At 39.1% G+C, this 24,320-nt stretch overlaps 1 protein-coding gene across 4 annotated transcripts; it reads right to left on the reverse strand.

Annotated features, from left to right (window-relative positions):
• Positions 1 to 1,077: 1,077 nt before the first annotated feature.
• On the reverse strand, positions 1,078 to 22,967 carry LOC146487285 (uncharacterized). Of its 4 annotated transcripts, none has more exons than XM_085086888.1 (12): positions 22,694 to 22,967; positions 16,874 to 16,987; positions 14,964 to 15,041; positions 10,634 to 11,134; positions 9,063 to 9,170; positions 8,200 to 8,288; positions 7,699 to 7,780; positions 7,118 to 7,186; positions 6,313 to 6,393; positions 5,011 to 5,132; positions 3,828 to 3,978; positions 1,078 to 2,310 (listed from the first exon to the last, which is right to left on the reverse strand). In XM_085086888.1, the coding sequence occupies exons 1-12, from the start codon at positions 22,733 to 22,735 to the stop codon at positions 1,894 to 1,896; spliced, it is 1,854 nt and encodes a 617-aa protein (XP_084943014.1). In that variant the 5' UTR covers positions 22,736 to 22,967; the 3' UTR covers positions 1,078 to 1,893. The 4 variants fall into 4 exon arrangements, with proteins under 4 accessions (XP_084943014.1, XP_084943020.1, XP_084943027.1 ...); XM_085086894.1 differs by lacking the exon at positions 22,694 to 22,967 and adding an exon at positions 21,413 to 22,229; XM_085086901.1 differs by lacking the exon at positions 22,694 to 22,967 and adding an exon at positions 21,418 to 22,227.
• Positions 22,968 to 24,320: the final 1,353 nt, after the last annotated feature.

Below are 24,320 nucleotides of genomic sequence, written 5' to 3' on the forward strand. Positions count from 1 at the left end.
GGAAGGCCTTCAACCAGTACGTCAAAGAATTGTGCAACGCATGCGCAGAGCCATTGCTTTGCAATGATTAAGAATTGCGTTTACGGCAAATTTGAGATTCGCGTTATGTTTTCTTGAAAAAATTAGTACACGTGAGAATAGTGCAAAATAATTCTGACCAGCTAACGTGCTGGGAAACTGAAAACAACGAGCGGCAAATATAGGATATACATGGTCACGTGGTCATTTCTTACGTTTGTCGTAAACACAATTCTAAATCTCTATTGTTTTATGACGTTTTCGTCGCCATCTTCACTACTTAATTTACGTAATTATTGCTACAGTTTGTGATTTGTTCATCTCGCATCTGATTGGTTCTTCCAACTGAGTAAGAGTAGCACATGCGTGCAACTGCCATGTGACACAATCTCGCTTCCAGGCCTTCCTTCTCTAACGCTCGGTAACACGAAGAAGGGAAGGTTTGGGAAACGTGACTGGATTGCAATGGATCAATTTCGTATTCTCCGGTATCGAACCGGATAGTTTGCAATTGAGGATCTTTTGGGGGAATACATTAAAAAAATATTTGCAGGTTAATAAGCCTCGTGTGGAAGCTAGTTCCAGTTCACTACCGTGAATACGAAAATGGTTTAATTCCAAAGTCGTACTCCATTTAAACCAGTACTCAGCAGTCTAATCTCAAGGTCGCTATAAACACTCCAGAACTGATTCTAGCGTTCACGCTTTTTCAATAGCCCCTTTCTCCAAAATGGCGGCCGAAAATTCAAATAAGTTCAAATTAAAAACGTAAGTTGAAAAAATGTAAGTTGAAAAATGAAAAATTTACAAAAGTCTGTAAATTTGTCAAATTTCATCTTACATTTCCTAAGCTGATATAACACCTAATATGCTGAAACTTCGCAAGGTTACTAAAGTAAAGGTGCTCTTTCCAGTGCTGGTATCAGTTTTTCATTCAGTTCAATTTAAACTCATTCAAATCTGTTGCCGCCATTTTGGAGAAGGGTCTATTTTCTGTTTTGTACTTGAAATTAATTGATCAAAAGGGCTCAGTTTTCCTCAGCACGTTTCTGTATTTAAAAAAAAATTGCATGGCGTCGTATGGAACTTCTTTCATAATCTCTTGAATTTTTTTCTCTTTGGCAAATAAGTACAAACAGTGTACAATAAATAATCTGCTAAATAATTTCAGTGGCTATTAATCTGCAAATCCTTAGAATTTCTTCGTAAAAATCAATCATTTATTAATGACATCAACTGATTACCATTGTACAACTTAATCTGTTAATGATGTGTACCATTTACCAAAAATGTTTAAGGACTTCCATGTTTTGGGTAATGCAACGTAATCAACATACAAATGGATTTCTGTGTTGCTCAGTCGGTATTTTCAAGAGCTTGCGTGAAGATGAGCATTCTTCCCAAGCAAAAGAATGAACACAAATAAAATTTGATGAAAATTTTTTTTCTAAAAGGATGCGAGGGAAACTGTCATGTATGCCACCGTCTCGGAGGGGAGGGGAGGGGGGGGGGGGTCTCGGAATTTTTGGTTGGGGTGTTTGGCTCGTTCAAACAAATTCTCTCAACTAGTACTATAAGCAATATATGGAGGACAGTGAGGAGAATATGCTAGTTGATACTCGCTGGGGTTAAAGGGTTAAGGTAATCCCAACAAGTAGCACGGTGTTTGAATTAAGTATGGAGTAAAATAGTATTAAGTATTGAGAGGCAGTTTGAAACAAAAACTTCGTTCCTTTTCAATTTGAATCAGCACTGATTTACCCATTTTTGAACAACTGGGGCCTGACAAATACGGTATACGAATGCTTATGATTGGGTTAAGTAGGACAATTTTCATTATCGGGCCGGCCGAAATCCATTGTATACTTTTTCTACCTACATGATGGCACAGAGAGAGCTGGTAATCCTCTCCGTGCCCAGCTTATGTCTCCCGTCCACATCGTCTTTCCCTTTCTTACCAGCAAACAACTTGGACGCCTTTATTCCTGACTCCTTTGCTCCCTTTCCCGAGTCTGAACTACTAGTGTTTTTAGTTCCCACAGAATCAGTTGACGATAACCGTACGAGTTTGCCACCCGACGATCCCGAAGAGCAAGGGGCCACCGCACGCGAAGGCCGTATGATGCGGGAGGACCGTGCGCTGCGCATGTCTTGTGTGGTTTTCCGCATGATCTCGTCCACAGACACACTGTCGGCGCCTATTTCTGCTGTCTTTCTAGCGAGTTCTAACTGAGTTTCCAAGTGTTTTGTTCGCTGCTGAAGTCGCTTGCTCTCGTTTTCTGAGACACCAAGCTGCAGATACACAAAAGAACATCATAAAAATCAAGTTATGCTCTGGAGGATATCAAAAAGTTTTTTGGGCTTTCATTTTTCTTGTAAAATGTTTAGGCCGTTCATTCAAGCGATTTTGATGCGAGTAACTTACAAGAAATCAACGCGAAATTTAAAATTTCCCGTAAATTTTCCAACAGTAATTTCCGTAACCTTGAAACAAAGTGAAGATTAATTTTCGTGAAGCTAATTCCTATGAGATTTACGGTTCGCCATACTCAATCTTGTGCCTAGATTTCAACAGTTGCAAAATTCAACATTCTTCGTTTGCATTTTCAATAACTGAATACAATATCCTTTACGACACTCCACTTCATTCTAGCTCTTTCACGGCAATCAGTTCAGATCTCTTCGGGAACAGGTCATAACAAGTTTGTTTCAAGAAGACCCACCTTGTCTGGGGTAGGTGGGTTATCGAAGACACCACCTATCTCATGAACATCAACAAAATTTTATAGGCTTTAAAATTATTTGAGTTTACACAGTAATATTAAGCTAGCAAGAGTCATCATTGCTAAATAAATAAGAAAAGTGAGGTTTGAATGTCATCGTCATTTTTTACTGCTGGATAGAGGGGTGGCTATGCAATAAAGACATCTTTTGAGGTTGAGGAAGGAGGATGCAGGTAGCCTATGTTGTAGTTTGGCGCGTCCTGTCCGAGTATAGTAGTTTTGATCACTTCCCCACAAAATGTCTACGGAATCATCGATATACGGCTCTTCATCAGTACACCTCTACCTCCCAATTAATTTCCTTCATAAAAATTATACGGTGTATTTCGCGTTAATTCCTTCTCTTTTCTTCAGTTCGCTTTAATTTCAAATCCCTTGATGAAAGCAAGGGTGAATTGCTACCAATGAAAGAGCGCGGTTCCTAATCTCGTCGTTCGCGTTTAAAAAGCGACCAACCTGCTATTCACAGTGACTGGATTGCGATTTTAAAACGTATTGTTGTCTAGCGGCTGGAGCTGACAGTTAGCGGGGTGAATGCGATCTCAGTGAAAGCTACCTTCAAGGTACTTCTTAGGGGCTGTTTACATGGAGGGAGGAAGATTCTAGCACTTGAAAGATCCTAGAGGGCGGATCATCCTAGCACCATATATTTTCTCTATTCAGTTTACATGCAAAAAGTTGTACTTGGCCCTAGCGCTAGGATCTTCCTAGAGATAGCAAGATCCTAGCACCATGTAAACTACTTTCGCTCGGAAGATCCTAGTACAAGGGACAACAAGAACAAAAAATGGCGACAGCCGGGCGTTCAGCTGCTCAAGGCCCACTGTTATCCTTCTTTTCTTTCTCCACTTGATGAACACTTCGGCCGAAATTTCTTTATGTAAGCAAACGAAAAGTTTTTCCGCCTTCTCGGATCTTCCTAGTGCTAGGATCTTCCTCCTTCCATGTAAACTGACCAGTTTTATGCTCAAGCTCGGTTGGGATAAGCATTTTTTTTTTTTAATTTAAGCTATACGCTCCTGTTACCTTTTCCCTCAGTTCTGTAAGTTCCTCTTCTTTGCTCTCACAAGCCTTCTTCAGAGTAAACAGCTCCTCCAGCAGCTGTTTGTTCTGTGACTTAAGTTCCTCTATTCTTAGATCAACTCCTTTGCTGACGATACTCACTCGACTGCCACTCCTGAAACGTTCAGCACACACCACAATTAGAGACGGGCTACTAGGAAAATATTGATGCTTGGGGCATCTTCATTTAAAAGAGCTTTGATTGGAGAACAAGAATTCGTGCTGTTGACCAATAAAACAGCAAAAATGTATCTTTGTGCTTATACGATGTGAATAGGCCATTTCCGAGTAGCTTTGAACCTCATTATTGTTTAAGTTTTTACCTCATTAGTAATTTTTCTTACGAAAATTGATATGCAAACTAAACTAATTTTCATATGAAAATCTGAAAAATCTTCGCCTCGCTTTCAGAACTTGGAAATGACATATTGCCGGGGGAGTGAGCTGCTGAGAATTGTTTAGATAGTATTAACTAGATATTGAAATGCATATAGGGGATGATTATTGATTATTGGGTAAAAAACGTTGCTTTTGCTACTTTTGTTGTGGTTGTTGCACAGGGCTACCAAGCTCTATGAGCGTTTTTTAAAGACCTTCGTTTGACCTTTGTAGCGTCACATTGTAATTTGAGTGTCACGATGAGTGTTACGCAATGGCGTAAATTATAAGGGTTTGTATAGTAATTTACGAACATGTTTAGGAGTCAAAAATAAAGGGCATGAATTGAACAAAAAAATGACGTTGATGCATGCATAACACGAGTGTCTAAAAATTCAAACTGTTTAAGGCGACCTGTCTATCGATCCTATCGAGCATTGTTTTTGACGAAAGAAAATACTCAAACCAAGAGGGATTTCTTTACAGGCGATGGATTTTCAACGTGATATTATCTGCTGACAATTTTTTTTCAAAATACGATGAATTTAGAAAGAGGTTTCAATAATTTCGGAGAGATTTGTTTCACGATAGCCGGTAACATTTACGTGAATGACGGTAAAAATAACAGGTTTACCGGCTCCTAACAAGAGCCCTGAGTTCGATTCCCTTGCTCGTTACAAGAATACGACCTTTCACATCTTTCTCATTAGAGGATTTTTCCTATATACGAAAGATGTTTACGGGGGGGAGGGGTGGGTTGGTTACGTACCTTGATCTGGCGGGAGGAGTTGACACGACCACATCTTCTTCAGAACTTTCATGCGTAAGTTGGCGTTTATTTAGAAGCTTCGTTCTTTTCGCCTTCAGTTCGTTTGCTAGGACATCCAATTCCTATTAAAGGTACATCAACATTACCAAAGCTTGACGGTAATATAGTAATAATAACCTTTACTAATGTTAGCCCGTAAGCAAGCCCTGCAATTGGGGTCACACGCGAGACATGTATTTGAGGTGCAAGCCAAGGCGAGAGGATTGGGGCGGGGGCCCAATCCTCTCGCGGCTCCTCTCTCCTAATAGAGAGCTTACTATTGTGGGAGAAAAAACGCACGAACTTTCATCCGCGCACAACATTATATCTCTTCCAGAACGCAAAGGGTTTTCAGAGAGCAAACCTGGAGGAAATTTCTGCTCTTTGAGGAAGGGATAATCCCAAGAACAAGCCAAATAAATCATGTTTATTGTCTTTCAAATACCGCAATTTCTTTGAAAGCCGTACAGCCCCACTTTACAAACACGTTTCTTGACGTCTTGCATGTGAAAAATTTGGGGCGACCTGCACCGTTTGCAATGTCTCAATTTATTGGCCGAGAGGACAAAAGAACGAATAACAAAACAATGCGTCTACACTCACAAAACAGTGGAGCTGCAGGTTATCTGGGTCCAGCGAAAATAGAGCTTTTAAAAGGTGCAGGCCTACTGAAACTAGCCTGCAGAACAGGCGTTATTTTTTGCGTTTTTCAGGAGGGCGGAGGCAAGCACGAGGCGCGTCGCGCATGACTTGCGCTCCGCGCACACCTTGTACTTGTCTCCACTCTGCTGAAAAAGCGCAAAAAATAACGCCTATTCTGCAGGCTTACTGAAACATTCCCCCGCTTACGTCTTGTGTATACGCTAGTTCCAGTTCTATACCGAAAATACGGATATGTTCTATTGTGGAGTAGGCACCGCGAGATGCATGCAGTCTCCAACCGCAGTCAAACGAAACTATGTGATGAATTACAAATATAGATAGGCTAACCCCTAAGTAACAGAGGAGCTGACAAGTAGTATCACATCGTGGAAGAGAAAATCATGACCATTCAATAATTAGCCATTTCGGGAATATTTTGCCCTGCCAGAACGTACGTACACGCACCTTCACACAGGGCACACGACAAGACCATTCAAACGACTCACATAGTTACCTTAGTTTTTGACCCACAAATCAACGAAGCGAATGAACCGTGTTCTATATTTGAGCAACTTTACCCCTATTCCCCCCACCCCCAAAACAAAAAAGCAGTTTAAATACCTTTTGTAAAACGTTTAAATCTTCTTCTTTACTATTACACACGTCATGTCGCCGATTTAAATATTCTTCGTACTCGCGAATCTGTAATGAAAGGAAAAAACCACATTACACATGACTTCGTACGAATTTAGTTTCTAATATTGCTCAAATGAACAGAAGGGTCTACAACACGTACGAGACATTTCTTTTTAAACCTAGAAGTAAGAACTTTGCATAGGGTTCCACAAAGTTCGAAAGGGAAAACTTTCCAGTTTTAATACATTAGCAAAAACTTGCTCTTGCAGTTATTAAAACATAGTCATAAGCATTTTGCAAACACCTTTGGTGGAAAACAAGAGATCAAAATCGATTCGCGGCGACAGCAACGTGTAGGAAGAATAAATTATATATTTACGTTTTCAAAACTTCCGATTGATAGGACTTCTACTGGTGGTACGATTTCTTGGCTGCTAACATAGTTAATAAAACGCAATGGTTATGAGGCCTGACAAACTTCTTTCTGATATCTTTTTGTTGGCATTTTTAGCCTTGACCGTACACAAACCACAACAGATTTTCAAATTTGTTGGAGCAATAGAAACGTTCCTGTTAAGATATTCAAAGGTAGTGTGAACGGCACGGTCGCGGCTCTTCCAACATCAATTGCAGCACCACTGTTGTCAAGGCAAAGGTTTAATAACCAGTCCCTCAATTAACTATGGCTACTAATGGTTTTTCGAATGACCACATGCAGGAATGAACCAACCAAAAATAACTTCAAAGGCCTGCTTGAACAATACACCTCTGTTAAAAGTTTTCACTATACCTCTTTGTCCCGTTCTCGAACTTCTTGTGCTCTTCGGTTAAGTTCTTTTTCCATTTGAGATATCGATGCCTGTTCAGAGCAAAGAAGATGACTTAAACGTTTTCTTAAAATAAAAATAAGTAAATAATAAACAAACAGACGCAGGGTATTTCTATTGGAGCAAACATTCTGGGTTAAATTTCGAAACGAATGAACAGCTATTACCAGACATAAAAACTGAGGTTGTTTACGCCTAACCACTCTTTCATCAGCAGAGCCCAAAACTTGGGATTTGGGAGAGGAGAATCCATTGAGCGAACTAAGTGAGTGAAGATGCGAATGAACAAAGAAAGGACTCTGCTTTATTTTGCTCGTGAACGCACAACAATCATCGCATTTTCCCTAAGCCACGTAGAACCTCTGCTTGAGAGAGAGGCCTGAGAGCAGAATGGAGAATTCTGGGTAAAAACGGCACCAGAAACTGACGTCACAGTTCCACCAATTTCAAAAACTCCTTCGTAGTTGTAGACTAGTGATACATTCACTACGTAAAACTATTAAGAACAGTTGTCAAACTAAGCAATGATAAAAATAATTAATACCTCATGTTCATAATATCTTTGTCTTCTTTCCTCAAGCTTCTTTTCGTTTCTAAACTCCTCGAGCTCTTCTTCGAATTTTTTCCTTCAAAACAGTAGAGCCAATGTAGTAAATAAATACCCATAAGTAAGGCGAGGTAGATAAGAATTATTTCTAGTGTCAATCTAAATTTACAGGGAAAATGTCACGAGACTTTTGTTGTTTTTGGTGAAAACTGCACCAAATCATAAAATTATTCTTAGGGCATCAAGAAAAAATATCAAGTGATTTCTGGAAGGAAGAACAAACCATCCGTGTTACTGATATTTCTGATATATCTGGAAAGAAAACGGCAATTTTTTTTTCAACTTGGTCATCCAGAACTAAATAATTAATATCATTTTTATACCTCGGGAAACCATTTAATTTTGTTTCCTTCAAATCTCAATGTTTCCCTCGACTTCGAAAATACGTTAGTGTGAACAATACCAAGCCTTGTCTTCAACTGAAGGAGTGATTCTTACTTTTGTTCCTCTCGTCGTTTATCGATGTCCTCCATTTCTGTAATAAACTGCCGTCGTCTATCTTCCAGCTCCTTCTGTAACTTATTCATCTGCAACCAAACCAACATACTTAGGTAAAGTACGTTCTAACGATGTCTCGTTTGATTCCTCCTCTTAATCTTTGCCTATCTACAAACTATAAACACCAGTAAGAATACTGGTGACGAATAACTGCAAATTCTGTCCAGCTTTCATTTCACGACTAAACTAAAATTTAGCATAGCCTTAGTACACATCATTCCGCACAAGCCTACATTAAAGGCTCTGTCAGTCTTGCATTCTGCCAAAACAAATTTGAGTTATTCAAGCCATAGTATGGACTGCAAAACAGTCGGGGTGTTTTTAGCTTGGAGGGAAATGTAACAGGAAAAACGTCATCTTTCTATAAAATTTAGTTCAAGGCCAAACGGTTTTCGTTCATTTGTTTGTAATTTTTTAACCGCGTTTATCTGAAATGTTGCCCACCTAGTAGTAAGGCTGTTCTTGCCTAAAAGGAGATTATCACATTATGTTTTTACTAGCTTCCTCCTCGGAGAATCAAATTGAACATGCAGCCCTGCCAAGCTTTCTGGACACTGCGATTCCTTCACGGTCCACTTAAATTTGTGAAATTAGTAAATCCCATCCATTGTATCTTACTGAATTTTTTTTTTAATGCATATTTATTACCTTAGTTATTTGGTAATTTAATTAGTTATTTTAGTTGATAGTTATGTAGTTTTGTAACTGAAAAACCCTTTTAGGGAGTTGCAATAAAGTATGTATGAATGTAACGTTTCTCCACCAAGCAGTCAAATGTTGGAGCTATATATTATTTTTATTACCTCCTCGTTAGTATCCTCCCTGGTTTTTTGGAGTCTGGTGTTCATGTTCGACATTTCCTTCTGCAAAGAATCTTGTCTTGCTTTTAGAGAAAGCTCCATCTCTAGAACCTTCATGGAAGAAAGTTGGGAAGAAAGTGCATTATTGGGAAGTAGGGTTTTCAGGAAGTCTTGAAAACACTTAGGATATGTTTGCACTTGGTTCCCAAGCATGGTGCCAAAGTATGATTCTTGCTGGGCGCTGATGTGAATGCATCGTTTTATCAATTAAGTATCCACGCCAGAATTCAGGCACGTTGTCCATGCCCAAGTACAAGGTTGAGACCTTGTATTCAGGCACTGAAGTAGACACCAGTTCCCTGTGTGCATGCATTTGTATTTTGTGCACAGTGCCCAGGCACTAGTGCTCATGCACCAAGTGTGAACACAACCTAAGGCCCTGTTCAGACTGGATGCCGGGATCAGGTTCTTGGGCACGGACACTGAACATAAATTTTTCAGGTGCTCAAGGAAAAACCTCAGCACCACGCCCAGGCACATGCGGAGGCACTACCTCCACGGGTAGTACTCGCGCACCATTCCTAGGCACGGGTATTGGTCTGAACAGGATATTGTTAGTTCCCGCACTGGGCATTATTTCCTGCATGTTTAGTAAGGTAGACTTGAAACTTGAAAGCTTCATCTACATTATTATATAGTACAGTCGAACCTCGATTATCCGGACTCATCCGGACCGCGGTAAATAGTCCGGATAATCGAGAGTCCGGATAATCGAAAATATGAATATTAATGAGATGGAAATGTAAACAAAAGATTACAGCAAAGAAAACATGACTTTAAATATGAAATCGGTTTCCCAGTAGATCTTTGTTGAATAAACTAGGCGTACAGGGCTTTGTTCAACCACTCATCATCGGCCAGCTTTAGGGACTTTCATTTTATAATCCTTCGCTTGTCTCGATGCTGTCAGTAAATTTTAAGATCTCGTCTCTGTTCTTCCGTATGTCAGAGATCTACTGGTTTCTGATGCCAAATTCTTGAGCTAAATTTGTTCCTTTTTCTCCTTTATCCAAACGTGAAATAATTATCTGCTTATCTTTAATTGATAGAACGGCTCGCTTTCGCTTCGTAGACGTTTTTGATTTGAGCTTACGATTGATCGCTCGTGCGTTTACATAACCCACATGGAAGGAACTAATCAAGCATAAAATTCCCTTGGCCAAAAAACAATTGAGCCAATCAGATATCAGCTGAACGCATCGGAATATTTCTTTGTCTCGTCGCTGTTTTAACAGTCTTTTGAAAGGATTATTGGGCTTTTTGCGACTTTAAGTTCAAAACATCTCAACTAATTAATATTCATGAAAAAATTGGGACCAGAGAAAAAAGTTCGGATAATCGAATAGTCCGGATAATCGAGGTCCGGATAATCAAGGTTCGACTGTACACGTATAACTATTTTATTGTATTATTCATTATTGTATTCCAGGGCCCTGCTGGATATCAGCCTCGTTGCTGAATGGGCCACCCTAGCAAAATAAAGTTTACCTTACCATTACTTTATTTTGGCTCACCTGTGTCCTGAGATCAACCAATCTTTTGTCTGGTAATAACTTATCATTTTGTTCGTCTTCATGGTCAATTGTTCCATTTGAAAGTTTTCCTGAACTGATTGTGTCATCAATGCCATTCACTAATTCAATGGTTCCATTTAACCTTGTTGGTTTTAAGCTAGAGTTTGAATCGCCCGAGTTGTTGTTAACCTCCAAGGAAGGATTACTCTTATCTACTAAATATCCATGATTAAATTTTTCTGACGTTGAATCCTCTTTGCTCATGTCAGGATCATTATTGTCTGTAAACTCCTCTTCCTCGTCATCAGAATCATCAGAATCATCATCATCATCATCATCATCACCATCATCACCCTCATCATTATAGTCTTCACTGTCACGAAAATTGTAATCCACAAAATGAACATTGCCCATAAGGCTCTCATCATCTGAGGACTGTGCATAACTGTAAAAGTGTTCCTTGTTTCTCTCCATGTTAAATCGAACTTGTTTCTTTGCACCCTAGTCACAAAAGAAAATAAAACCATGATTACAATCACGAAACAACAAGTCCAATAGTCACTGATATGTGGTATTTCCACAAACAGTTGTCCCTGTTTATTTTTTCCAGATCAAGGGCTGTGATCATTAACCACAAGCAAAGAAAATTCTTGTGTTATCTTCTCTCACTCATTGGACATTCCAAACCTAGGGGGCCAAGGACCAAGACCTACATGTATTTGTCTACATGTAAGGCACAATTAAGTTATTATTTTGGATTCTCTGACCATGTACAGCTTTTCCTAGTGCTTTCATGGAAACTGACCCATTCTTGCTCCAAGGCCATGCAGGAGCTGGTACTGTACATGAAGCACTGATGGTACTGGAACTACAGGCCAATCAGCCAAGGCCAGTAAATCCAAAAGTTCAAGTTATTCTGCCCCAGTTCATGAGGGTTGTCGCTAAGCGCCGGCTGCCGGCGAAATTCGCCGGCTGGGAAAGAGCTCATCGCCGGCTGAATTTTGGGTGGCAAGCACTCGGTTAAAAGGGCAATGAACAGTTCTTTAGTTACCCACTAGCAATTGTTCGATTTAGAATAATATATTTTAAGTGAAAAGGTTGAATAAACTCCTGACTACCTTGAGTATCGATGCCATAAAGTAATTGAAATAAAGTCTTGTTTTGAGAACTTGTTTACCGTGTCCTCTTTCCGATTTCTGCGTCCGCCATCTTGTCAACACGAAGCTTGGTAGCCCAAAGGGTAGCCCCCGCATTCAAGGCGTTGCGAAAGATTGGGAACGAGTTTGTTACCAGGTATTTGTGTCAGATCGGAGAAAGAAGAAGTCTTTCTCTGTTGCATGACAGAGAAAAAAAACCATGAAGGAACTTCTTCGTAATGTTTTAATACAGCTTTCAATTGTTAAATTTTATTGCTTATAACATGTTTATGCTCATGAATAGCAAGTAGAACTGGGCAAACGGAGGAACAACAGGGCCGTACATAGCGCGGGGGCAGAGGGGGCAGCTGCCCCCGCCAGGAAAACTCAATTCGGTTTCTAACATGACACTGATCACAAGAAAATCGACTAATTAACATTCCTTCAATGTGAATTCCAAATAATTATTTTGGAAAATCTTTTGAGGTACCGGTTTTCTTATGAAAATAATGATTTTTTTTTTCAGTTTGGGCTGCCTATGGTTTAGAATTTGGTGTGGAAATAAAGACTGACAAGCATACGCCACTTTCTCGCGCGTGTTTTAGCCTTTTTAAATCTAGCTTATACTTTTTTTTTCCGAGATAAATTGGTTTTAAAAGCCTGTGCTGCTCGCAAGTATTTGTAGCGGGTTTGGATTTAACCATCATATGTTCATCATCCGACAGGTCATTTGCGCATAATGAATTTTGAGTTTCCTCTTTTGAATTCTCTTCGTTTTGAATATGACTTCTTATTCTGTGTGTTCAACGACAGTGTTTTTATGCCACATAGGACATTTCAGCTGGGTTTGGCTTGGCTCTTTTTAGTGCTTGATAGTTTTAACTGCCTTTCTTGTTGAGATTTGGCAATAGTAGGGCAGAAATTAATCACTGCTTGTATCATGCAATGAGCTTCATTCGGTAATTGTTGCAATGCCGGGCCCGGCTAGTGTTTGTCACAAGGAGTTGTATTTCTTGGCACGGCTATTTGGATTTTTGGTTCTCTAGTAATCGTTGTAGATAGTGCGTCATGACAATTTAAAACTAAAAGTATCGGTGTGTTTTGTTTTCTCTAAACGTCGCAGAGGCAACTTTCTGTGTAGGAGTGAAAACAAAATTAATGTGCAACTAGAAACCCTGTCTGCATACGGTAGACTCCTGTGAGGGGTGTGCGGAGTTTGCCCCCACAGACAAAAAATCCTAGGTACGGCCCTGAACAACTGAACAAACCAGAAACCAAAAACCAGAAACGTAAATGGTCCGCCGAGTGCTCGCCGGCGAAAACGAACGAATGCGAAACCGAGTGAACGAACCCGCGAAACTGGATGAACAGCTGAACGACCGAGTGGACAGCTCTTTTGTTTGCAGTTCTAAGCGTTTATAAGGATCGATTTTCTGATATTCTAGTGCACTTATCTTTTCGGAACGAATGGAAAGCGATGTAGCTTTCATTCTCATTACTTGAATGTTAAGTAAATGTTGAAAATCTTACGCACGTATTTTCATTTTTAATGTTAGAGTATACACGGCATTCATGAAAAACGGGTTTTAGTTAGATTAGATTAGTTGTAGTTAGGTTTTGAATTTTGTTTAGGAGAGTTAGGGTATTTCTAATTTTTATACTCCTGATGGATTTTACCGTGTTTAAATAAAGAACTATTCTTCTAGTGAGCTCACCAAAAAGAGAATTAAGAAAACAGCATAGATTGACGAACTGAAGTAAAACAAAGCACTGTCTGCTCAGAGGGTCTGTCATTCTCCTTAGGGGCACAGTGAACAGACCTGGTAGAGAGTTCAAGGAACGCCAAACAACGAAAACCACAAGAAGGAAATATGGAAACGTCAAAGCGAGGGAGAAAATTTTGAATAAATTCAGGGTGAATCTCTGTACCACACGTTTCAAACTGCTGCACCACAGCTGGCCTTCTCTTTAATGGTTGTTTCTTTTTGCATAAAAGAGCCCCTAGATTTCACCAGAGTGCACCAAATTGAATTTTAAATTTCAAAATTTCCTGGGGAGGCTCCCCAGACCCCCCTAATGGGAGGGTGCGACCCCCTCCCATACCTACCCCTATGTCGGCTTCGCCGACGGCAGAAGGCACTTCACGCGTTCTTTAGCCGGCTCAATTTCTCAGCTAACCGGCAGACAAATTTCTTAACTACAACCCTGGTTCATGACTTAATTAACATAGTCAGATATCATGCTTTTAGTGCAAGTTTTGGCTTTCCCAAGCAAGCAAAGCAAGCAGTGCTTTTTCTTCCCCTTCAATTTTCTTTGGTTTTGCCAGGAATTGGGAGAATGGGGGACAGCTGCAGTGTAAGCAACTGAAACCGGGAGACTCCCAGTTAAATCAGGAGGGTTGGAATGTCTGCTTGTGGTCATTTAGTCATTCTCAAACTCTTAGTACTTTTAGCCAGCTTTCTTCACTGTCATTGCCAGTCATAGCAGTCATCTGTTGGCTACCAATGACAGCCACAAGAGCACTACACAACAGTTTATCGTGATTTTGACACTAAAAATTACATGGCCAGCATTCACCATTACAATAATAAAAATTAAGAACATTCTCTGAATAAAAACGTTAACAAAAGGAGCTTTTGACTTCCTGAGTTAGTCTTCTACAGGGGAAATGATTAAAAATGCAGAAAGAGAAAACTGTTTCTCTCTGCATGTTTACAGTCAATTCACATCATGCGTGACCAGTATTTCTGAGAATGAAATGAACATTCGAATATCTCTTTATAATGTCTGACATGTGAATGGAATGTTGAACATTTCTCTGGAAATCTTTCCGAAAAAGACGCATTAACAGAAAAAAAAAATATTCAAAATACTTGGGAAACGATATTGTTATTGTTATTCTTGAAATACTTAACGCTGCAATGTAATGAAAAATTCATGGCTTTATACCATAATAAACTAGGGAAATCTCTATGGGAACTCTGAAATCTTGTTGGCGATGTTCAAAATTGACATGTAAATTTCAAAACTTGTTCAAATTTCAAAAATACCGGTCACACGTGTTGTGGATTGACTGTAGTCATTCTACCTGTAGAGAACTACAGTTTGGGTCATTAAAAGCTAGTTTTATTAAATTTTTAGTCAAAGAGCTTTCTTAAATCGTCAAATGTTGCTAAAAGTTACTGTACATATACCTTTCTAAAACCATTTTTTGATGTATGTATCTTGTCAGCCTCCTCCAGCAGGGTGTCCAGCTGTGAATCTGATGAGCACTACAAAAAAGAAAAATATGGCAGCACATGTATCAGTACTTATACAGCAGCAAGATGGTTATTATTTACAGAATATTGTAAGGTTTTGGTTGGGTTGTTTTAGGCAAATGAATGCTATCTTTCCAGCATTGTACATCATTTTCTGATTGTTGATGTAGTAACATGGTGGCCACTCTTTGTGTACAAAAACAAGATGCCTGCTATACTAGCATTACGCGTGATGCTGTGGCTGATTCATTTATTCCAACTGTATGTTTCTCAGATTTATAAAACAATCCTTGCTAATGGAATAGTTTGAGTCATGAAGATCGCGTTACGTTGTTTCCCTTGTGTTACACTACTCAGGGTTTCAAGGGAAATTGTGGGAATTCCATTGCGATAACGTAAGCTTCTCAATGACCTCTTTTCTGTCTGCAATCGTGGTCTAAGACTGTCAAGGAGAGCACGATTCCTTTGCCAGGAACTCTCCAATTTCCACCGTTTTAGATGTCGAGTGCTTCTTAGAAGTTATTCTTTCAATTTACCGCTTCAAAATGGTGAAATTTCCATTTGAAAACAGCACACTTGAGTCCACAACATGTTAACAATATGGCGCCACAAATTTGATCCGTTTTTAATAAATATATCAAATGATGCATTGACGTCACACAGGTAGGGGTGAGTGGGTCCCCTCCCTCGCGATATAAGCGACAACAATAGATTTTGATTGGCCTGCTGTTGTTGAAGACAATCAGAACAATACATCCCGAGTAGGAGAGGGGAGAGTTTAATGAATAAATTAATGTACACATTTGTGCCTACGACGAAGAAGAAAACAAAAAAAAAGAAAGAAATCAACCCATTTTTAGACACGATATGACTCACAGTAAAGTAACCATGAACTTAAAAAAATAATAACTATAATAAGAAGTGATCTTTAGTGCAATACAGTGTATTTACTATTAGTATATACCACACAAGTTAATAGTGCTTTTTGTGTGTTCTGATTGGTTTAAACTCAGAGGTGATTAGCAAAGTCCTATTCACCTCCGAGGAGCCTAAGAGAAACGAAATGGCTTGCTGCTTTGGTTCGCCAATTTTTTGGCTAGTTATTCAGCTTGTGTGGTATATATTATACCAAGACAACATTATTGTTCACCTCTGAGTGTCGGTGAAAGTGGGGTATATTTACCTCATGGTTTTGCGGCTCACTAGTAGGTGTCCACTACTATTCACCTCTACAGTTTTGGTGAATAATAATTATTCACCAAGGTGGAGGTGACCAGTGGTGGATATCTATATATTGTTAACCAATATACAGAAAGGAATTCCTTGTTAATAATACTGTCAAACACTGACATGATGGAACATGCCCAAGGCTGTCATTATGCCGTGAGCCACATTTTGCACTGGAGCTAATTTACACCGCAACAGTTCACACCAAACATAATATTGCAGTCCCATCAAAGGTATTCAGATGCTCTCTAATGTCCCATGTACTTTTTGACAACATAACAGATCATACTGCCTCCTTACTACATGAATGTTTTTATGAGTAAAAGACCATTATTTCTTCCCATTTCATATTTATATATATATTATATATAATTATATACAAATATATAAGAAATTATACAGAAAATTTCTGCAGATAAATTGCACACTAGATTAAAAATACTCTCTTTAAACTTATATTTTTGAAGATGCCTTCCAGTTCTAAAACATGCATCCCAAGGAACTCATTTGTTTGGCTGATCATCCCTTTTAAGACGCAGGGATAAAAGACCCCAAAAATACATCTGTTCAATGCTCAAGTGCTCAGTAGAGCACCCTAAACAAGGAAAATAACCAACCTCTGAGGAAGAGCGGTATTGTCGTCCAAGAAATTCAAAGTCTCCATTGAGAAGTGGTTTGTGATTTAATATAACTGGGTCCCTTACCATACCATGAGATGCCTTATCATGAACCTGAAAGAAATATGAAACAAACATGTGAATTAACGTGCTCCATATGGAAAACAATTAAACAGCAATGATTGCTTTTACTCTGTGGGTACCCCAACAGTGAGCACTACATGTAGTTTAAATATTTAAGAACTTTTTAGAAGCAGCCAAAAAGCACATCATAGCGTCGACAGATTTGAATGAGTTAAAATTGAACTGAATGAAAAACTGATACCAGCACTGGAAATAGCACCTTAACTTTAGTAACCTTGCAAAGTTTCAGCATATTAGGTGTTATATCAGCTTAGGAAATGTAAGATGAAATTTCACAAATTTACAGACGTTTGTATGACTGGGGGAAAACGTTTCTAAATTTTTAATTTTTCAACTTACATTTTTTCAGCTGATGTTACACCTGATATGCTGAACCTTTGCAGGGTTACTAAAGTAAAAGTGCTCTTTCTAGTGCTGGTATACGTTTTTAATTTTAACTTATTTGAATTTTCGGTCACCATTTTGGAGAAGGGTCTATTAACTAGACAACAGATCTAGGAAAATGTGTTGACAAGAACATTTTTATAATTACAATGATCAAGTCACAACCACCAAAATTTAGCTCACATGGCACCTTAAGTGATAGTAACTTGCATGGAAGATTGCTTCTGAACTTTCCTTTTTGAAACACAAATCACTGTAACCAAATTGTAAGTCAGCTAGCACTGTCACACTCTTTACATTCCAAAGAGAAACTCTGGGGCCACAAAGGGCCAATCAGAAATGTTTCTTTTCACCACAGATCAATACTCAGCCAAAATTAAATGTTTTATTGTACAGTACATAATGTAATGAGCTGTATTCAATATAATTATTAAAATAGTGACAAGAGACTGTGAAATTAATCAATCCAACCGCCTTGCAATGAAAAAAAGCTTGATAACAATTCTGAAAATTTCAATTAAGACCTCGAAAGTTAAGAATTAAAAGCTGTTGTTATTCTTGTATTTTTAATGGCTCTCTATGTGATCTAATCTGGAAAATCTTTTGTCTAAGATACGTCTCATTGATTTGCTGTCAGAAACTTCAACATTACCATAAAATTAATTCATGATACAAATTTCTCGATTAACACTCTTTTGTATCTAATGACCTTTTAAGCTTGACTGGAGGGAATATTAGATTTCAAAATAAGTCGTAATTTTTTCACCTGAAAATTCACCTTAGTTACTTTGATCTTTGTTGACAGAAATTATATTGCCTTTTTAGCCTTCCAAAATAGATGCGCGAACACCGAAGGCCTATGTGGCTAAATATAATTAGCATGACAAAACTTAGTCTGTGAGAACTAACTTCTCTGCTGAAGTGCTATTTATTGTAAATTACTTGTGAGTTGTCGAAGTCTATAGAAATAAATCTTATGGCGTAGTTCAACGAAAACTGATCAGTACAACAGTGTCAAAACAAAAAATTGACGCTCTCGAGTCTGACAAATGCTTACAAAAACAGTGTGACAGAACGACAGAACTTAAATCACATAGAGAACAGCGTTTACCTTGTCAACAAAAAATATTAGAACCCTATCACAGAGAAATTAGACGAACACGAATGTTCCGCGCTGCCTTATCGCAGACCAATAGCTATTTTCCGGTTATTTTAGGTTCAGAATGTCTATAAAAAAGCATATAAAATTTCAATGTACAAATCCTTCAAAGAGCAAACACGGATTAGCGAGACAAGTACCGTTCGCGAAGTGTCGTGAGAAAGCGACAATATAGATTTCGCTAAGTCGTATTGAATTCGTTTAAAATTCGTTAGCAAGCGAGGCCCATATCCGATAAAGAACCAAAATAAACGAAACAAAAATAGGGGAGTGAAGTTTTGTGTCTGAAATGTTGGCAATGCAGGATAGTTCTGCTCTCCGATAGCTGGGCCGTCTTTACGAATTGTCGGAGCCATACAACGCGCGAGTATGTAGTTCAGCGATCGCTACGTTCGTTAGCCATCAATCACTACTTGAATCATCCACAAACAAGGAAAATATAAATCAATGATTTATAATTTCACGTTAACAACAGAAAATGAGCTTAAACGTTGTTTAGAGAACAAATAACAGAGTTGTAAACTCGTGTAGTCAACGAGGCAAAAAGCCAAGCAAATACCTTCGTTGCCCCTCATAAATTATTAGAGAATTTCGATCATTTAGGATCACCAACGACTAGAAATCGCTCATATCATACCTGACTATAATCTGCTTTCCTTTCCATTAAAACCTCACCCATTTCAACCATAATGAGCGCATTCTCAGGTCATGTTTTTACCGGTGTCGTCCTCGCGACCCCGTTCGCGAAGCCATCTTACACGAAGTAGTGGCACGCACTAAATGATTTGTTCGCCATGGCAACCGATTGACATTTGACAGATCGCGAAGACTGCAAGTACATTTTCAGTGTTGAAAGTACAGTCCGGACTCCCGATAACTCGAACCTTCAAGAGAAATTGAAAAAGGTTCGAGTTATCGGGAGTTCGAGTTATCGAGGGTAAAATTATATAGAAAATGACCTGAAAGGAAAGGAAAATTGGTTCGAGTTAGCGCGAGGTTCGAGTTAGCGAGGGTTCGAGTTATCGGGGGTCGACTGTACTACTATACTGGGGCATTTCGATAGCTGGTTTGAACCGAAATAATTGTAGAGTACGAACCACTTTATATACAGAGCCTTATTTTATCAGTATATTTTCAGTAGAAAAAACAATAGAAAATCATTTTGGCCAAGCCTGTTCTGCCAAGATTTTATCAGTATGTTTTCAGTAGAATAAACAATAGAAAATCATTTTGGCCCGTGAGCTTGTTCTGCCAGATGTGAAAATAATGTTTGAAGTCGTTCTCAGAGTTTAGTGTCTTTGTTCACACTTTTCTTGCATTTTTCTCAGTCTCAGTGTGATAAAAAAAAAAGAAGGCACTTCTGGGCCGTCATGTTCCTGTAATCACTGAGTCAGTTCTTGACCTCACACCTGGTCAACAGTAGCTCAGGAAAAAAGCTTTTATCAACAGTGACAAACTTCGTGCAAGTTATCACGCTTGAACTAAACCCGAAGGAATGTAATAACACAACACGCAACAAATTGATGTATGCACTTCTACTGCAGACTTCTAACAGTGTAAATACTTTCGAGTCTCTATACAGTGTGAGTACTCCATGCGACATGCAGTTAGTTCAACTGAAAGGGTACAAATTTTTTTCATTGTTTCACTGAATTCAGTGATATTGACATTACAATCAATATGAACAAAACTGAGTACGAAACTTACCCTTGTGTTTGATTTTCCCCTCATTGCTATGCACCAATCAACATGGCGGACGCAGTTGAAATTCTCTACATCACTTCAGTTTTCATAAGCCGCGCCAGGGCGCGCCAGTAACCTCTTCATGAAGCAAAGCCGGCTCCCCTCAAATTTTTTCCAAGTTCTTTGATCAGTCCTACAGTCATACGACTCATACCCGAGCATAACTGAGATAAAATTGCTTTTAGGGCGAACAGAAAAAAAATAATAAGGAGCTATTGCAAACCATACACGCCAAGATAGAGTCTAGCAACGGTCCTTCCTTACATACTTTCTTCTCACGTACTTCGCAATTTTTTCAATATTGAAAAGATGAAATACAAATTCGTAGTATCATACCACACGACAAATGGAGTTCAACTATTCAATTTACGACAGAAAACTGTTTTACAAGAGGTTGACTTCATGGTCCTTTATTTTAGCATTGGCGCTAGTTAAGCTGACGAGTTGAGAGTTTGGAGGTTTTTTCACCATGCATCTGTTACTGTCTGGCTATTTCATTTACTTGGTTGGCATTTTAGCTTAGGGATCCTTTTTCTCTAACAATTTACTCAGGTTTTCTTTTGTTGCAGCCTAGAACCTTCGTGTCTATACAACCCCGTTCCTTCAGTGTCGCCTGGCGTTTTCTGTTATTAAAACGTGATGCGCCCTGACTTGAAAAAAAAACGGATTTCTTATGCTATACATCAGTGAAAATGTTACCTTTAACACTCGGTAGTTAATCTCATCTAAGCTTTGACAGGTTTCTGACCAACAGGGGAGTCTGTGCTTACTAGATGGAGTCACGGTAGCATAAGTGATTGTGGGTTGATTATTTACCTTTTTTTCTTCCAAAAGAGTGACCTGTCTTGGCCGTCGAGGTCTCATTTCCTTAGAGGCCCTGTAATAGCTGCGCATTTAAACTAGTTCCTCCGTCAGAGTTTTCTTTAACACGTTTAAATACCTTCTCTTACTTTATACCTATACTCTTTAATCAATCCAACACGCCCCGCTACCAACTACTAACAAAACTGTAGAATCAAGTAAAAACGTACGTGTCTAACGTAAACAAAAGCCGTTTTCCTTATCTGAACAAACGGCTGATGAATTAATACCAGAAGAAAGAAATTCACGATACCTGAGTCTTTTAGGAATTTGGTCATTTGCAGACTTCCTCTTCTTGTAAATCTCTTTCTTCTCCGCGCTTGTCGTTTTGCACTCTGTCTTGATCGCGATTCTTGATGGTTGCTTATTTACAAGCTTGTCCTCGAAGTTGCTCGACAGACACTCTTTTACGCCGTCACGCCTCCTAAAGATAATTAATTTTTCCTTCGCTGTTGCTGCTCATCCGATCGAGTTATTCTGATTGGCAGTTTTGGTTTTTTCTCACCTGGAATCCGGCGAGTTCTGCTGCCATATCGATCCGGCAATCTCTCTGCCCGCAAGCCGCGAAGCCATCAAGTTTCGTCCGCGGATTTCACAAACGAAACGGTGGCTTCGGACAAAAACTGTAGAAGTTTTTGGTTTCTTGTTTGCTTTGTAGTATCTTTTTTGTTTGTTGAAACTTTTCCTTTGAAACTGACTTCGTAAATCTCGAAAGGTTTCCCGCTCCGAAAATAGGTGGTGACCACACCGAAGGCTGACGCGAAATGATTGTTTTCTTTGTAAAGCCATGGAAACCTTGCCTCATCGTTTCGTCACAAGCACGGTGATGTCAGACGTTTCTTGTTCGAGTGCTCGAGCAAAATGAAACGTGCAATCTCGCCCAAAAAGGAAATTAAATTTGTAAATCTATACGGTTTCTTGTTTAAAAGAAAAAAATATGGCGCTAAAGATTTATCAGCGTACGAAAACTCAGAAAGATCATCGGAATCTACATGATACATTTCTGATTTGGTTTGCGTTCAAATGAACAAAAAGACAAAATTAAAAGTAAATCGAACTGATTAGGAATTTGAAAATGAATCGTTTTTTGTTGTCGTTGTTTTGTTTTTGTTGTTCAATGATCAAGGGCCCATTTACAGCATTTAAAGATTATGTTAGTTTTAAAAATGTGCGATAACTAAGCTGCTTTTATCGTGCACAAAAATGTGAAGATAGTGGAGTGAAATAAGCTTACCGTTGAGAATACCTGCCAGTACAAATCCGAATTCAACTCAACTTAATTCGTTAGAAAAAAGAAGAAAAATATCAGTCGATAATGTTTGAGTATATTTTGCTGTGTAGCCAAAAAGAATAATTGAGAAATTCTTTTTAAAAACAAAGCAGAGTTTCTAGCTCCACATCAGATGTTTTGAAGTTAGCGGACTACTAGATGAGATTCCCGCATCGCCAAACTTGACCGAAGTAGCATGAAAATGGTGTTGCTGCGAGGCAAACTAACTTCACTCGACCTTTGTCGCCTCCACACGTACCTTGCTAGCAGAGTTTGCCGCTTGTCGTTTCGGTTTTCGCATAAATATTTGTCGCTTCTGTTTTGCTACCTCTTCATCCAAGGAGCCAAGGTCGTCAGCCCATGAAGCCACAGAAGTCGTTTAGCAACAATGAACATGTTCAGCATGAGATACTTTTTCTTGGTTCAAATCCCAAGCTTTCATTTTGTGTTTGTAAATGGTCCATTCCTTATTTTGTTGGGAAGAAAAAAACAGCATTATTGACAAAGTCAAAGACATTTCTTGAGGTTTTTGGAGTCAGTCTTGACTCTCAAGCTAATAAAAGCCAACTCAATGCAGAAAGCAGAAATAAACCAATCAGGAACAAGAAAGAAAGCAGTGAAGAGCAACCGAAAGCCAATCAGAAGCAAGCGATTTTTTGGCGGTTTGACAGCCATCTTTATTTTTTCCTTTCTTTCATCCAAAAAAAATTATTTCACACGCGAACATCACCAACTCCAAAGCAACATTTTTCGCAGGGCAAACTGGAGCTGTCTTACCGGCTCGGAATTACCCGTTACAGTGTCATTTCTTTGTTTACTTTAAAAGTAGGTGGTGGTCAACTAGAAAGCCTTTGCTACTTTGACCACCACACACATTTTATAATCTGTCCTGTAATTATTTTTTCTTGTAATCATCTGTTGTAACTATACTTTTCTTTCCATGCTAATTTAATGTAAATAGCGTGAAATAAATTAACCATGAACCGTTACCAGGTCACTCGGGATCGCAAGTTTAGTTCCCCTCGGATACGCCCCCGAAACGAATTCATCGTGAGGGCCTGGGAGAAAGCCGTACAGGGGCTGAGCTGTAGGAGTAGGCACAGACCATCAAATTTGCTTCTAGCAGCGGAAATCGAGACTAGCGGGAAACGCCATTTTTGGTTTCTCCTATTCTCGTCCCCTGCATCTCGGTTCCAACATTTCTCCCCTTTCGGAGGGGCGGGTCTTGGGCGGGGTTAGAGGAGAAGCGCGGGTTGGTTTCCTCGGACCGTAGCTGGTAACCTATTGAGTAAAAACTAGTAATTGTGTTTGTAAGGGCCACCGCGAAAAACTGAAAGGCAAGTACCAGATCCGGCCCGTAGTAAAGGATCTGAACAACAACAATTGTGGAACAAATATAGCAAAAAAGAGCTCGCAAGGCTGGTTTCAGGGTCAGGGAAATATATCTTTTCAATATTTCGAAAGGCACGGCCTCTCTTCTTCAGGGTATTTTAGAAACCGTGAAATCATAATTTGCCGGTAACCTAGCCTACTGTCCAGTAACCTGCGATTAGGCGTCCTTTTTTCTTTTTCAGACGGCGGTCTTTCGCGCTCCCCCGAAAAAAAAGAACGCCTGATCGCAGGTTAACTGTCCAGCAATTTGGGACAACATTTATTAGCAACCCGTTTTACGGGAGAACATATTTATAAGGGATTTGCGGCGCAACGAAAACGTCACAAAGCAAGAGGATTTAATGAGAAAAACAATGGCAATGCACGTAAGGAATAAATTTTGGTACATTTCTTCACCGTAATCGACAAAACAACAACGCGAATATGAAATGACCAATTTCAAGGTTTTGTAGAGAACACAAGCACATGACGGTAAATTTTTCATGCTCTGTCCC

The sequence above is a fragment of the Pavona decussata genome, unplaced genomic scaffold (genome assembly GCF_977016875.1).
Source record: "Pavona decussata unplaced genomic scaffold, jaPavDecu1.1 SCAFFOLD_16, whole genome shotgun sequence".
Taxonomy (NCBI): domain Eukaryota; kingdom Metazoa; phylum Cnidaria; class Anthozoa; order Scleractinia; family Agariciidae; genus Pavona; species Pavona decussata.